Below are 16,556 nucleotides of genomic sequence, written 5' to 3'. Positions count from 1 at the left end.
GTCTCCACCAAATGGACATACATTTATTCATCACTGCCACAGTTGTTATTTAAATGATAATGCCTGAGAAGCCGGTGTTTGGAGGTCATATCGGTATGGGTGTTGTTAGGCCCGAGACGAAGTGGAGGGCTGGCAAACCATTCTCAATGTTCCACTGTCATACTGGCTGGCAACGTTCTTATCCCTTGCTTGCTAGCTAGCGAACTACGGCTAACTTACAGTCACATCAAATTGCAGCCAGAATAACAACAAAGTAGCAGCATTTGCATTTGTTTCAGCTGTTTTCTAGTGACATGTATTTGGATAATGAGCTAATGTGGCGCAATTTCACCTGGAAATCGAAAATGTTTTGTTTTACCTTTTTTCAATTTTCATTTCTATGTATATATCCATAAAAATTATGTCAGCTGATTCATGATTTCAACTGGCTGATTTCTCAAGGATGATCAATGGAAACAGGATGCACCTGAGCTCAATTTCAAGTCTCATAGCAAAGGGTCTGAATACTTATGCAAATAAGGTTTTTCTGTTTTTTATTTTTAATACATTTGAAAAAAATTCTAAAAACTTGTTTCCACTTTGTCCTTAAGGGGTATTGTGTAAAGATTGATGAGGAATAATATTTATTTAATACATTTTACAATAAAGCTGTAACATAACAAAATGTGGAAAAAGTGAAGGGGTCGGAATACTTTCTGAATGCATTGTATATAGTATTATTTCTATTGTTGTTTTTTACGACCATTTTCAATATTTTATTTCAATTAGTCATGCATATTGGAGCACGAAGCCTAAGATGTTCACTGTACCCTACAATCACACCTGCAACCCTGTACATGTGACTATTAAACACTTTGAATCTGAATCTACCTCCGTCATGTGAAGCAAGCCTCCATTGTGTGAACTGACAGCTGGAGCCGGTGTTCTAAATGATTCATGTCATTCATTTGACTGGTAGTAAGAGTTGCGTGGATTCCGGCTGCTTCTAATATGAGCATTTCTATTACACAAGGACTGACTGGCAAGGAATTCAATGGACAATATTCAGTCCCGTCAGGATTTTGTGATTCTGTGAGGACGTAAATTTGTCCAATCACTGCACTATTACTGCATAAAACAGTTAAATCAGCAACAAGTTCTCACACTGCAGAATTAGACATTTATCCACATTCCTCCAAATGTCAAATTTCAAAGTTGCTCCAAATGTCAAACTTCTGTGTTTTTGACACCCTGGGTTGACTCCTCCTACTCAGTATTATTCCGTTTCTCCAAAAGTCAAAGTTCTAAGTTGCTTCAAACATCAAATTTAGAAGGTTGAGGGTTAATGTTTTGGATAGGGTTAAAACATGAAGTTTAGGCACTCATTCCAAATGGTTAAGGTAACGGTTAAGGTTTGGGATAGGGTTAAAACAAATAACAACAAAAATCTTCTGATCCACATCGCCCTAGCAAAACCCAAGCCTACTTGATGGTAATAGCGCTCACTGTTGCCCCTAGTGTCCAGTTTTGAAGGCACTTCCCGCTGAAGCCACTCTTGAGCGATCTGCCTGCAATATTATTGCATAAATCTGACTGATCACTACAGTACAAAATTTTTTTTTTTTAACTAGGCAAGTCAGTTAAGAACAAATTATTATTTAGAATGATGGCCTACCGGATGATGAATGATGGCCTTGTTCAGGGGCAGAACGACAGATATCTTTTACCTTGTCAGCTCAGCACCTTTCGGGTACTGGCTCAACGCTCTAACCACTAGGCTACCTGGCTCCCCACATTTACTGCATAATATTGTTCAATCAAGTTAACAAATGTTTTCCTTCGTCAGCAAATTTGTGACAAATTGGACAATATCTTTGCATATTACCATGCAAAATGTCAGAAATGCCTCAGTAAAATATTTTGACAAATTGTGTACAAACCGGTGTGCACAACTACTTCCATTATTGTTTGACCCATGTACAACATTTCAGAGCCATTACATCAGAACAGGACTCAAAATGGTAGTAAGGACCGGCCAGCCAGCCAGCTAGTCAGTTAGCATAGACACTGTACTTTGGCTGCCTTCTTTATGTCACAAAATCAGCTAGCTAGTTTCCATTACCATCATAGACAGAAGCCAGGCAATGCCAATCTATTGATGTCACTAAGCAGGCAGGGTTTTTCCTGACCATTGATTATTAATTTATTCTAATATGCTATAGGTTTTCCCAGCATGGAGGGACTCTATCTGGTTGATGGAAGTTGAGAGCAGCTAATGAGTAGTGACCATTCACTGTGTCAGTAGCAGCTTGAGACAATACAGGGACACCAATACACCTTAACTTAAGTGAAACAAAGTCTATATCAATCTCTCACCTGCTGTTGAATTTCTCTGGGTGCTTCTCTCTCATCAAGTGGAAGCGATGAGCGATGGAGGCATCCTATAGTGGGAGACATAGAGCAGTTTTAAGCTACTACTGGGGCATCACCTTTGTGCTTGTGATCCTGTGCCTATTTGATACTAGGACTGCGCTAGGGATGATAACAGGGTTAAAAAGTCACCACCTATCCCCCTGCCCTGCCTACCCCCTGTGTTGTGTGTTTGACCCCAGCCCTGGATGACCTCTGGGGGTAGGGGGTCAACGTAATCAGTCAAATGGCTCCAACACTAGGAATGACCCCACTTATAAATATGGGGTATGGGTGTGTGTGTTCTCCAGAGCCCGTCTTAGCTCTGCCATGACCTGAGGCCTGAGGGCAGGGTGATCTCACTCATATTAGTCTTGTGTGGTGGACAGAGCACAGAATGAGAGATGGTGACTTTGTACTGTAGGATAAAAAGCATCACGCTGGATGAATAAGTGATTTTACTAGATGGGGAGGAGAGGTTATCCGGTAATGGACAGGCAGAGAAGATGGGGTATGGAGGAAATGGTCAATGCGGCGATGGACGTCATGCCCTGAAAGATAGACAGCTGGCTTCCTACCAGTTGTGGTGATGGTGATGATGGTGGCTATGAGAATAGTTACTAGACTGCAATGAAGATGGCAATTATTTTTGGCATTTTGATCTGCTCATAGAAATAAATGGACAACGAACCTTTGGAAAGGCCATCAGGTCAAACCTATTCTCAACAATGGAAAAAAGTCTTGGCGACATTGCTGAAATTGAAGCTAGAGCACATTCTGCTAACACAAAGAATGATTAAAGCAAAGACAGAATGTCAAAAGAGAGAGAGAGAAGTGGAAGAAGAGAGAGATAGAGAGAGAATTAGATATTGCCAGAGAAAAGACGAGGGAGAGATCCAGAGAGCAATAGAGAGAGAGAGCGAGAGAGAAAGCCATAGAGAATGAAGGAGGGAATAATTGACAAATCAGACCTGTCATTGTAACAGATCTGCTCCTATATTTAGACTGCAGGCAGGCAGGCAGTCGAATGCTGACTGGCAGGCAGCTCAACACTACCACATCCTGCAGTCAGCAGGTCTCTCTCTCTCTCACTCTTCCCTCTCTCCCTCCTTCCCTTTCTTTTCCCACCACATGGGACAGAAGGAGGAAGTGGGACCAGACCCCTGCGTGCCAGCCACTGCCCTAGGGACCAGAGTTCAGGTCGCCATTCAGCCTGGCACAGGTCATGGCACTAATAGGAAACGGACCTGGAGCCCTACAGAGAGACCAACCATCGGTTGTTGGGGCATTGGTTGGATTCCTGCCCGCCTGTGCAGGTGTTTCAGCGGTCGCCAGAAAGGAGACCGGAAAAGATTGGAAGGTTGGGGGTAAGGCACGCCGCATCACCCTCACCCTGTCACCCTCCCTCCAATATCCTTTGGAGCCTGTGTCATCTCCAGGGCTCTCCCTCCATCAAACTTAACACATGTCCCACAACATCATCAACTAGTGGGTCCCAAAATAGCTCTGCACCTGCCCACTTGGTCAGGCTCTTTGGCTGTGAATATGGGATGCATTTAAACTGGAACCTGGGGGGACAGGTGTTATTGGAGGTCTGGATGAAAACCACACACCATACGCCAAATACTAGGCATAGTGATTAGAACATAGATGCAGGGAGTTGGTTTGTTGTTAACCTCTGGGCCTTGAGCCATGTTTAAAAAAGGGAGGGAAAGAGGTGGGAAAGAAATCATGACATTTGTTTTTATTGAAGGACTGCATGTCCTGTATCTAGGGCAATACCTTAATGTGACTCGCAGTGTCACAGTATCACAACAGCCTCCGAAAAAACACAACAAATAGCAACTATATGCGACACTGGATTGTGTCCAGTGCTCCTAGAGCAAGCACCGGCCAGTAGCCTATACTGTCCCCAAATACTGTCACTGTAAATATGTGACATTTGCTATCCACCATAGTTGACTCTGTGTGACGAAGGTTGTTTTGATCTTGCCATTTGATGTTTGGCACATGGTGGGGGCGGGAGGGAGGATGGGGAGTGGACAAACAAACAAATCACTCGCTGGAAAATAAATGTCACCTCAGAACCATTTCTATCACAGCCCCCAGATAGAGGTAGAAATAGGTTGCTTTTTCAACCCATTTTGGTTGGTGCCCTTTCGGGAACATCAAAGTGTGATCTGGGGAAAAGTGGGTGTCACCCCTATCTCCCCCCTCTCAACCCTCACCCCTATCTCCCCCCTGTCAACCCTCACCCCTACCTCCCCCCGTCAACCCTCACCCCATTCTGCAGCACTGAGACATACTTCAAAGCCATCCATCCAGTCCAGTCACCCATTGGTTAGGGGCATCACACTCTGCAATTTGACAAATACAGCTCTACAAAACTGTTATTGGTTGGTTTCCTGGACACAGATTAAGCCAAGGCCTGGACTAAATTCTAAATTGAGAATTTCCATTGAAATTGCTTTTGAATAAGATAAATTAGGATGGTCAAACGGAACCGGAGCTCTAGATCTGAATGCCCATACAGGGTCATAGTGAGCCTATTGTAGCAAGCTGCTGTGCCACTGTGCCTGTGTGGAGTCCATCTGTGCCCCTGTCATCATAGCTGTAGGTAGCAGGTGCTAACGCTAACGCTGGGGACCTGTTCCTGAGAGAATTGTGTTTTTATGTAAGCAATGCATTCTGCTTATATACAGTATCTTTGTGTGTTTGTGTGTGTGTGTATGTGTGTGTGTGTGTGTGTGTGTGTGTGTGTGTGTGTGTGTGTGTGTGTGTGTGTGTGTGTGTGTGTGTGTGTGTGTGTGCGAAAGGGAGACAAATATTTTATGTGAATATGCGGGTTCATTTTGTAAAAGGGTTTATACTGTATCTTTGTGTATGATGTGTACAGTACCTATGATGTGTATCTGTGTGAGTGCATGTGTGTTCCGACAGACATAGAGAAGAGTACGGGGTGGGGGGTTTTTTCCCTCCCTATCTTTAAGACCCAGCCAGGTGTCACTCAGCACTGTCATTCATTACCGCAGTAACCTGGTCTGAACCTGGCAGACGCTAACTTCCTGTCACTGATACTTCCCCTGACCTTTGGTGTTGCCAGCACTACTCCTCCCCCTGCACGTCTCTCTCTCCCATCTTTATCCCCTCAGTCTAACCTTCACTTCCCGCTACCCTCCCTAGAGGCCTGGCCTGGCTGTCCCCTGAGCAAGCACTACACACCCTGCTGTCAACACACAGGACAGGTCACTGTGGATTGGATCCACAGACCACAGAGTAACACGGTGGGTAAGTAGCAATAGCTAACACATAGCTAGAGAGCCAGAGAGCATTACATGGTAGAAGGGTCAGAGCCAGTCCCAGGCAATCTCCACTTCACATAGCTAGGCATAGAGCCACGCTTGGAGAGCAGATAGCTTGTTGATGGCAGGACCCGTTTCATCGTTCTCTCGCACCCTGGAGAGATCGGCTTCCTCAAGCTAAGGGGCTGGGGTGAGGAAGGGGTGAGGTGGCTTCTTTAATGGCTGCTGACATGGTGTGATTTCCCTCTCACTAATTCCTCACACAGATTATTTTCAGGGTGAGGGTTGGGAACGGGATCACTCAGGGTGCAGGGATGCAATACATTATAGGAGTATATGGAGTGCCTAATACATACAGTACTGTAAAGGCACGGCAGGGAGGGAAGTCTTGGGGATTTCCGTGGGGATGTGAGACTGAAGTGGGGCTGAATTGTTTGAATTACAGGGGTTTTAAGAGGGCAAGGCAAGGTAGGGAAGGAAGGAAGGAAGTCTTGGAATGCAATATGGGGATGTGGGATTGAAGTGAGGCTCAGGATTTGGGGTTGAAACCCAAGGCGCCTGCCATATGTACATGTAGACTCCTCTCCCATCTGATCAGTGTGTTAGGGTTACAGTAATGACTGAGGGTTAATGTTAATGTAGTGTATGTATGATGAAATAGATCCAGAATGGCTGACATGAAGCCATCTTGTCAAAGAGTTGGTTTCCTGTAGACACGCTTCAGTCATTGTATCCAGACTAAAGTTTGACAGTGACCAGAGAAGGATTTTATATGAAGCTCTTCTCAATATGGATTTATGGTTGACTCTTCTTAGGATGTATGTTGTATGATTTTGTTAGATTTTATTTGTTATTTAATATGATCAAGTTTTAGTGTGTACTTAGTGCAGAGCACTGATGCCCAAAAGCAATACAAAGTAATCTGAGGCAGGGAACAAATTAGCAATACCACAAAACACATCTTTATCTCTAGCCTAGAGCATTCTCTTAGTGACAGTCAATATGGCTACCACGTCATCCTCAATTAACTCACTGCAACAAGAAACAGATGACAGTTGAGATTCGAAAATTGGCCTTGAGAGCGCCAACGCCATGGCAACCCAATCCCTGTCCCGGGAGGGGAAGGTCTGTGACTGTGATGGCAGGAAGTGATGCCCCAATATGGATATGGACATTGAACCTGATTCGGGGCTGCTAATGATTACATCATGATACGGCGTGAGTCATCGCGCTAGCGCTCGTTTGCTCAGGTGTCATTGGTGCACAGATATGCAGCCATCTGTCCCTGGCAACTGAAGCCATGGAGATGAGATCTGTTGCCCTGTTACAGGGCCATGCCATGCCGCATTAGATCAGGGCAGAGAGCTAGGACTAGCCTACAGCAGACCAAAAGCGCCATCAACAACATGGGAATGGCATTGGGCATAGTGGATTACATAAACACAGAATCCTTCGAAGGGATCAGTTTGAGCTTAAAAGGTCCTCTCAGGAACACAGAATTGAGATATATTTGAATGTAAATGGACTGTAAATCACTGTTATATCATCAATAACAGTTTTAAATGTAGCCAGCACTTCTTTAGAAATGGTGTACAGCCAGGGTAAATGCTTGACAGTGGCTGCAACCAAAGTTTGGACCATCCTGGCACTGGCACTACCACCCACCCGGCCCACATCTGAATCCCACAGAGAGGGCATTGTCCCCTGGCCACCCCCTAGCCTTCATCCTCTGGCCCTTCTGACACAGGCATTACACAGTGGAGAAAGACCCATTGTCTAGATAGAAAGGTCAGAGGGTTGGTCGTTTGCTAATAACATCCACATTCTAATTAAACCATTTTGTCTTTCCCTTCGATCAGCAATATGCTGAAAATTATGAGACAAAGTACTGATCCCAGTCAACTGCTTTCAATATTGTCATTGTTGGCAATACAGGACAAACATACAGTATATGGGTCCAGCAGGCTAGGGTGTACTCATAGCACAGCAGTAACAGGATGGTAGATTCATGTGTTTGGCAGAAACCTGCTGAATATGTGGCAGGCTTGGGACCAGTGGGAGGCCGGGTTGCATAACATCACAATAGTGCCTCGTATCCTTGCCAAGTTCGCCCCTTCCTCCCTCATCCTTGTCCTACCTGTGATTGGTACATAATATGTCTGAACCAATCAAACTTTGGCTAAGTCTCACTGTCTACTCCTGGCTGTTTGTGTATTTTTAGGCTTCCCTGCAAAGGAAAATAAAGAGAGGAAAGACCATAAAAGGGATTGCTTTCTCAAATGAGGTGCTGCAGGCACCTTACTGTTAAGCAACCATAGATTTGATAACAGAGATATAAAACATCCATCTGAAGTGTCAGGGGTTGATTGAAAGCGACATCAAGACAACAACTGAGACAGCACCCATTTGACCTTGTCCTTCTGGTCCCTCTAGTCTAATACGTTTGAGGCATGCCCATGGTAATTTGTTTTGAACAGTGGGACCGTGAGGAGAGCGATAAATGGTTGCTAAGCAACGGGGACCAGGGCGATGCTGGTTCTTTCCCATTAAAAGGGGAAATACAGTAATTAACCTGCCTGAGAGGCTTAAAAACCTCCGGGGATTCTGCAAATTGTTTAACTCCTGCTGGGATAGGCAATCCCATACTGTGGCATAGTACTGAGCCTATGTCCCAAAAGCTAAATTGCCACGGGGGATAGGGGGACATGTGGACTGGGCATAAGGTAGTCGAAGTCCGACTATAATACAACTCAGTCTTCATCTTTTATGGATTCCTAATACTTGCCTTGAAATACCTTCATAAAAGATGGTGAAGAATTGTCCTTCCACGTATCCTTCCACTTATACTGTGTTTTCAAAATACCCATGTACCCCTCAAAATACCCATGTACCCCTCAAAATAGGCATAATAAGTCATGTCGTACTGTGTAGAATTGTAGGAAATTTGTTTTAAAATGTCAAAGCAATTCTGGGGAAGGACCACCGGAACCCCTGTCTGAAAATTGGTTCTGCATGTCAACAAACATTTCCTGGTGAAACGAATAACTATAGTGTGTGTGTGTATGTGAGTGTGTGTGTGCATGCATGTATGGACGTCTGTTTACGTGTGTAGTGTGTCTATGTGTAGAGGTGTGTGCTGTTCTCGCACCACTCCGATGGAGAAGTAGTTGTTGACGATGCTGTTGGGGACAGGGTCTCCCTTCTCCTCCTTGTCAACAGGGACGATGTCGATGTTCCATCGGTCCAGAACCATCTCTGTGCTGTGCTCTATGTCCCGCAGGAACTTCAGAAGACTGCCTCCTTCATAACCTACAGGAAAGGAGAGAGAGACAGGTGAGAAGTCAGACATAGGACGCAATGAGATAAAGCCATCAAAGCCATCACACACACTAAGGTCACCCACACTCTCAGACCCGGGCTCTCAGACCAACTTTTATAAATGCAAGTAGGTCTAGTATTCATCAAGTTGCATAGTGCTTTCGGTATTTAATTTAATGTGAGGTCAGAGGCCTCAGCAAAGAGAAAAAGGAAATGGTTTCAAGGGAGTACATCTGAAAAGACCCACATCCCTCTCCTCCTGCGTGTCTCCAGAGGACTAAGAAGTCGTCACACAGTGAATGACAGCCTAATGGTTTAAGTGTACACAGTAAAGTCCTCATTGTGGCCTTATGTCCCAGAGGGGATGAAGAGGAGCAAGTAAGTAAGTCCAATGCCAGGAAATAGAACTCCAACCAACTGACGGGCTTCTCTGAGAGAGTGTTGGTAAACAGTATGAGCCTACACAATAGAGCCATCATTACACTGTGCCATGGGATAGAACCCCATCTCGGGCTCCGGTAACCAGGTCCTCTGTGTCTGAGACCCAGTGGGTCTGAACCACAATGACTCTGATGATGATTGTGCTCAGTGCTGCTGAGAGGTGGGCCGTTAGTGTTATATCACTGGCTGTCATGGGGGTGTGAGCGTATAATGAGGACCCATCACACTGAGAACACCAGGGGACTCTGCCACTCACGTCCTGAGAGCCGGGGCCAATGTGTGATGACACATGTTCCCCCCTCCTGTGCTACTAACACATGATGACTGAAGGGAAAGGAAAACTATTGCTACCTCCCTCTCTAAACAAGGCGCATGGGGAGCTCCAGGGTTTTGAAGAGGGCGTCACGCTGAAACACATTCGTTGTAATAACAAAGAAACATCTGAAATCTACTTCTACTATTTGTCCTCCAGGAGAGGCTGAATATCTCCTATCTCCTAGCCAGGGGCCATGTATGATGACACTTGTTCCCCCTCATGTGATCTCCAACAGTCTGTGCTCACACTTATACCAAATCACAGAGGGAGAAAGCAATGAGGATGTAATGTAAGAAGTCAATTAGCATACTTCATACCCTGAATATTAAACAAACAATTCACAGACTACTTATACTCATTCATGTTTGCAAAAGCATACAAGTATATTCCAATACCCATGACACACACAGGCTAACATACAGCCCAATCCTGCCTCACATAGTTGCAACAGGCCTATACCATCTGTCATATAACATCTACCACTTAATAGGAGACCAATAGGAAATTGTATCACCAAACACAATTTAGATGATTGGTTTACTGTGCTAGGAATTAAAAAGCATGTGCAATATGTTTCCACAAAGACCGCTCTCACACACAGCTACCGCTCTCACACACAGTCACTCACAGCTACTGTCTAATACTGTACAGCTGTAAATCTGGTCAGAAAAATTCAAAGAATCCAGCTGCTTTTTAAATGATTTTTCCGAGAACATAATGTATTCAACTTGTGCTTGGTCAAAAAGCCCCTGGGAACTATCTGTCTATTTAGTTTACAAGCATCATAACATCATATGCCTGCCGCCTGGCTAAAGTGCTCTGCTGGCCTCTACAAGCCAGGGTCAGGTCAAGCAGTCAGTCATAATCAGGGTCACAACTATTGGCCCCAAAACAGGCCCAGCCAATAAGCAAACAGGGATTATATAAGAACTCTGCTTTGCATTATATAGCACTTTCATATAAGGTCTATGAGGATGGGTTAGGGACCACAAGGACACAACAGGAGCATTGTGAGGATATTGGGGAAAATAATGCTGACTGAAGCTTTCAGTGAGCAGGAAAAAGTAAAACAAGACTCTCACTGCGTTCGATGTACACACACACACACACACACACACACACACACACACACACACACACACACAGCTCCTCACCTCCGCCCCAGCGTAGGCATCTTGCCAGGTCGTTCCCTGTGCCCAGAGGGAGAATGGCCACAGGGGGATCTCTGGTGAAGTTGGCCTTGTCTGCAGATGGACAGATAACAATAAGATAATGATTACAATTCTGATGGATTGCATCACATGAGTACATGAGTTTAATCCAATAGAATTGAGACACACCAATACAGTCTAAGATCCATCCCACTGTCCCATCCCCTCCACATGCCAGCACCCGGAAATCAGGGACATCATGGAAGAAGTTGAGCCTGGAAGACATAAATACATAAATATGTAAATACACACGCACACACACAGTCACGGAGAGAAAGAGAGATAGAAATAAAGCGAGAAAGCGAGAGACAGATGCATTAATGTGGCTGGTGTCCAGCCTTACAGAGTGTCTGGGTCACCTTCAAAGCAACCTTGAATCTGGGCCAGGACAAAGGTGTTTTCATGTGCCCCCAAAAAACAGCTGCAGTGCAAACATCACAAACACCCTGTGTGTGTGTGTGTGTGTGTGTGTGTGTGTGTGTGTGTGTGTGTGTGTGTGTGTGTGTGTGTGTGTGTGTGTGTGTGTGTGTGTGTGTGTGTGCATAAGTGTGCTTCTGTGTCCACAATCATGTGCGGCTGTGTCAAAGTCCACATAGTGTGCGGCTGTAGTCCACAATCATCTCCAAGACAAAGGAGATGATTGTGGACTACAGGATAAAGAGGACCAAGCACGCCCCCATTCTCATTGACAGGGCTGTAGTGGAACATGTTGAGAGCTCCACATCACCAACAAACTAACTTGGTCCAAGCACACCAAGACAGTCGTGAAGAGGGTACAACAAAACCTATTCCCCCTCAGAAGACTGAAAAGATTTGGCATGGGTCCTCAGATCCTCAAAAGGTTCTACAGCTGCACCATCGAGAGCATCAAATCAAATCACTGCCTGCTATGGCAACTGCTCGGCCTTCGACCGCAAGACACTACAGAGGGTGGGTGTACGGCCCAGTATATCACTGGGGCCAAGCTTCCTGCCAAGGCCCTAAAAATTGTCAAAGACTCCAGCCACCCTAGTCATAGACTGTTCTCTCTGCTACCACACAGCTTTCCGGAGCGCCAAGTCTAGGTCCAAGAGGCTTCTAAACAGCTTCTTCCCCCAAGCTATAAGACTCCTAAACATATAATCAAATGGCTACCCAGACTATTTACATTGCCTGCCCCCCCCCCCCCCCCCCCCCCCCCTCTTTTACACCACTGCTACTCTCTGTTGTTATCATCTATGCATAGTCACTTTAATAACTCTACCTACATGTACATATTACCTCAACTAACTGGTGCCCCCGCACATTGACTCTGTACCGGTACCCCCCCTGTTTATAGTCTCGCTATTGTTATTTTACTGCTGCTCTTTAATTACTTGTTACTTTTATTTCTTATTCAAATTTTTTTTAAACTGCATTGTTGGTTAGGGGCTCATAAGTAAGCATTTCACTGTAAGGTGAAACAACCTGTTGTATTCGGCACCTGTGACTATTAAAATTGGATTTGATTTGTGTGTATCACTGACATGGTGGTTGACAACAGTGCGACAGACTGCCCTCTCTCCTGGCAGTTGAAGAGAACTGCACTCTCCCTTAGTGACGCACAACACAAGCATGCCAGCACTCCAGGGAAATCTGTAGGTACAGCACCGAGCTGCGTATGTATCACATTTAACAAAACATTTGCACATCAACATTAAACATTAATATCCTTTAACCTCACCACATGAGGCTTGACAAATCGTGACAATGTTTTATGCATGTGGGCTTAGTTGGAGAAAGCGCATCAACAACGGGGCCAAACGACCATCTGCATTAGGATGGAGACATCACTCTTAATCAACACAAAACAACTAATTGTATTCTCTAAACAAATCACTCAGCTTCAATCTGCCACTCGAAAAGCCTGGTGGTGACTGAGCCTGTTGCCATGGAGCCCATGGTAACGACACTGGAGAATTTGTCTGGGTCTATATTAACCCTGTGTCTCCTATGCTATATAGCCAGACAACATTAGGCCTGTCTTTGGCTGTACGCATTAAGATATGTATCCATAATGTCCTGACAAATATACATTTGGACAGTGTACAAATGAGGTCAGCTTGGGCTGGTTTACAACTCTACATACGGTATTGAGATATGTATCTATCCACACTGTCCTGACAAATATGCCTTTGTAAGTGATGCAAGGATGACCAACAATGGAGGAGTTATACAAGAGACGAGGAGAGAATGAAGATAGCAACTTATTTGTCATGACATCAGATTGATCCACCACGCTGGCATGTATTGATGACATTGAAGGAAGAGGAAAAGACTCAGACTCTGGAAGCTCAGATGCAATCATTTATTCAACAGCAAGCTGTCTTCATCAGGGTTTATTGATGACATGACATGTGCTGAGGCCCAGCAGGTAATTACAACAAAGCATGGCTAAACTTCACCCACGACTCCTGTGTGTTCCCTAACAAACCCGCGCATAACATTAGCTAACAACAAAATAGGTTAACACATGTGATGAGTAAAGCTATCAAGAGCCAGACTAATGGCTAATGGCTAATCCAAATAAAAGTCCTACATAACAATCACACAACAGCAGTCTCACACTATAATATGTTTTCCATGTAAGGATACCCCGTAACCACCCAGACTGCTATGTGAATAGTGGATTATCTTCCTTATAACCTCCAACCCTCATCAATATTAAACTCTCAAAGATTGTTGACATTCATTGGACATTCCTTGTCAATTGACACTCGAATGTCAATAAAACAGCATATGAACAAACAGCATTTAAAGTTATTGATGTTTATAGTTTTAGAATCCTATATGACCTATCCTATAGAACTTTATCCTATAAGATTTTATGAATTCCATAGGACACCAATAAGATTGGTTCCAAAATATGATATGATTGAATCAGCAGTGCAACATAAATTGAACTTTCAAAACACATTTCCAATATTCTACGTACTTCTATGTGTGCTATTTCTATGCTTCCCAGTCTTAAGTTTTGTTTTTGCGTCCTTTACTTTCAGTTTTGTACAATATTTCTGATTATGGAAAACATATTTCACAGCGGTTTAGATTTTACAATTACTCTTAACACTATGCTCGTTTTCCATGATCCTATTCCACTTTAACTTTGAATGCCAGGGCTCTCATGAAGTGTTTGCATTTTTATTGATGCCAGAGTTATTAGAGGGACAATAGCGCACTGAGTATCGGCCATTAGCGACTGGTAGGCTACTAATGACCATCAGCGTTATCAGAGCACAGTTTTGGAGAAGGCTACTTACCAAGATGGAATTTGACTGCGGTCATGACTCCTGACTGCTGGTGTAGTGGTAATAGGGCCACTGTAACAGCCCTACACCCAAGTGATAAAACCTTACAAAGGTGGAGAACTCCAACTCGCTGCAGCACAGATATCACCAATCGTCATGCCCCTGAACAATGCTCAAGAAGCCTCCAGACCCCTAGTGGAGTGAGCACCCACACCGCTAGGCAACCTTTGTCCTTTGCTGTCATATGCCTCCACAATCCAATGAGAAAGACACTGTTTAGAGAATGCCCTACCCCAAACTGGATTAGAGAAAGAAAACGTTGTCACAAACGAGGATATCCTTGGTCCTATCCATATACGTGCGTAATGCGCGCACCGGACACAGGCCATGCAACCTCTGTTGTTCACTGGAAGCAAACCGAGGATGTGAGAAAGGAAACAGCTTGAAAGCCATGGGGCCTATAAGACATAGGCATAACCTTGGGAGCAAAAGCTGCTTTAAGACCTACCGTCACTTTGGAGTTGCCAGGCGCAAACTCCAAACAGGAAGGGTGTACTGTTGCTTGGAGATCCCCAACGTGCTTGGGTGATGCCAAAGCCATGAGCAGGACAGTCTTGTAGGAAAATAACTTCAGGTCCACAGAGTCCAATGGTTCAAACGGAGCGTCCAGGACCAAAGCCAGGTCCCAGGTCAGTGCCGTAGGCTTTGACAGTGGTCTGAGCCAACGCATGCCTTTAGGGAACATCACCACCAGAAGATGAGACCCTGGGGTAGAGCTATCAATCCCTACATGACACGTCAAGATGGCTACCATAATAACCTTCAATGTGGAAAAAGAAAGGGCCTGTTCAAAAAGCTCTTGCAAGAACATAACAATGTCCACCAAAGATCTTTGAAAAGGACAAACTCCTTTAACCTGACATCAACCCTCAAACGCACCACTTATATGTATACAACCCTCTCATATAGGGGGCACATGCTGTCAAAATTCAACCTTTCAGGGACCAAACCCACAGATTCCATATCTGCGTTTGTGGGTGCCAAACTCAATAGATCCCAACGGCACGGAATCCTCCATGAGTCCGGGAACCAGGGTTGTCGGGGCCAACAGGGAGCAACCAGAATAAAAATACCCTGCTGTTGGACCCTCTCCACGGTAGGCTGAATCAGGTCCATCGGAGGAAACTCATAGAGCAGGGCCCACAGACACTGATACGCCAAAGCATTTATTCCCAACCAGACCAAGAAACTGAATGCATTGAGCCGGAGTCAAGCAACTTTTCTTGTTATTCACTATGAACCCCAGAGACTGAATATGGGAAACTAGCATGGTAGTGTGGAGCTCCACCTGTTCTCTCGACTCCGCTACTACCAGCCAATCATCCAGACAGGCCAATACTCTGATCCCATGGCACGGTGCCAAAGCCGCTTCCACCACCATAGAAAAGGTGCGGGGTCGATAGGGAGAGCCCGAAAGGTAGGACCAGAAACTTGTAGGCCACATCCTCAAAATGAAATCTCAGACACTTTCTGTGGGGAGGATGTACAGTATAGCCACATCTTTCAGATCTATGGACGTGAACCAATCACTGGGACGCACCGACTGCAATAGCCAGCAAAGTGTCAGCATTTTGAACATGCAAACCTTGAGGTGGTTGTATAAAACACACAAGTCCAGGATGGGATGCAACGTTCCATCGCTCTTAGGGAGTAAGAAGTACCAGCTGCACCAACCGCTCTGTACTTCTGACACGGGCACCACCTGAATAGCCTGTTGTTGAAGGTGAGAGGAAATCTCCTGACTAAAGACAGGCGCTAGGACCTCGGAGACCATTGACGTAATGACACCACGAAAAGGAGGAGGATGAACTGCAGACCGTACCCTTTTGTCACCGTCCTCTTTACCCATGGTGAAACTGCGCACGCCCGCCACTGGACGGAGCACACTGCCAGTCTCCCATACATTATCTCCTGAATGGGCAGAGTGCCACCCTGAGGATTGGGGTAATTTGTTTTTTATGCCATCCTTGTTTTCATATCTACCACTCTTGACAACCGTGTCTGAATGTGAGAAAGGAACTGTGTTTATTTTGGTGTGAAAAGGAAAGCTGATTCCTATTTTTGTTTCTCCTTGAAACGGGCCGGTAAGGATTACATAACAGAGCCAAATAACCTTATCCAAATACAGTGCCTTTGGAAAGTATTCAGACCACTTGATTTTTTCCACATTTTGTTACGTTACAGCCTTATTCTAAAATATATGGTTTTCATCAAGGATCTCTCTGTTCTTTGTTCCGTTCATCTTTCCCTCGAT

At 44.8% G+C, this 16,556-nt stretch overlaps 1 protein-coding gene across 3 annotated transcripts in view; it reads right to left on the bottom strand.

Annotated features, from left to right (window-relative positions):
• LOC110504343 (diacylglycerol kinase beta) overlaps nucleotides 1–16,556 on the bottom strand; it is a 149,375-nt gene that overhangs the window by 40,026 nt on the left and 92,793 nt on the right. For all 3 annotated transcript variants that reach the window (XM_036974675.1, XM_036974677.1, XM_036974676.1), the window contains 4 exons: nucleotides 11,106–11,191; nucleotides 10,920–11,009; nucleotides 8,839–8,999; nucleotides 2,356–2,420 (listed from right to left, as the gene is read on the bottom strand). In XM_036974675.1, coding sequence (XP_036830570.1) covers nucleotides 2,356–2,420; nucleotides 8,839–8,999; nucleotides 10,920–11,009; nucleotides 11,106–11,191 — 402 coding nt within the window. The remainder of the gene's footprint in view (nucleotides 1–2,355; nucleotides 2,421–8,838; nucleotides 9,000–10,919; nucleotides 11,010–11,105; nucleotides 11,192–16,556) is intronic.

This window comes from Oncorhynchus mykiss, chromosome 3, assembly GCF_013265735.2.
Source record: "Oncorhynchus mykiss isolate Arlee chromosome 3, USDA_OmykA_1.1, whole genome shotgun sequence".
NCBI lineage: Eukaryota > Metazoa > Chordata > Actinopteri > Salmoniformes > Salmonidae > Oncorhynchus > Oncorhynchus mykiss.
The sequence above is the reverse complement of the archived record's forward strand: the minus strand, read 5'-3'. Positions and strand labels throughout refer to the sequence as shown.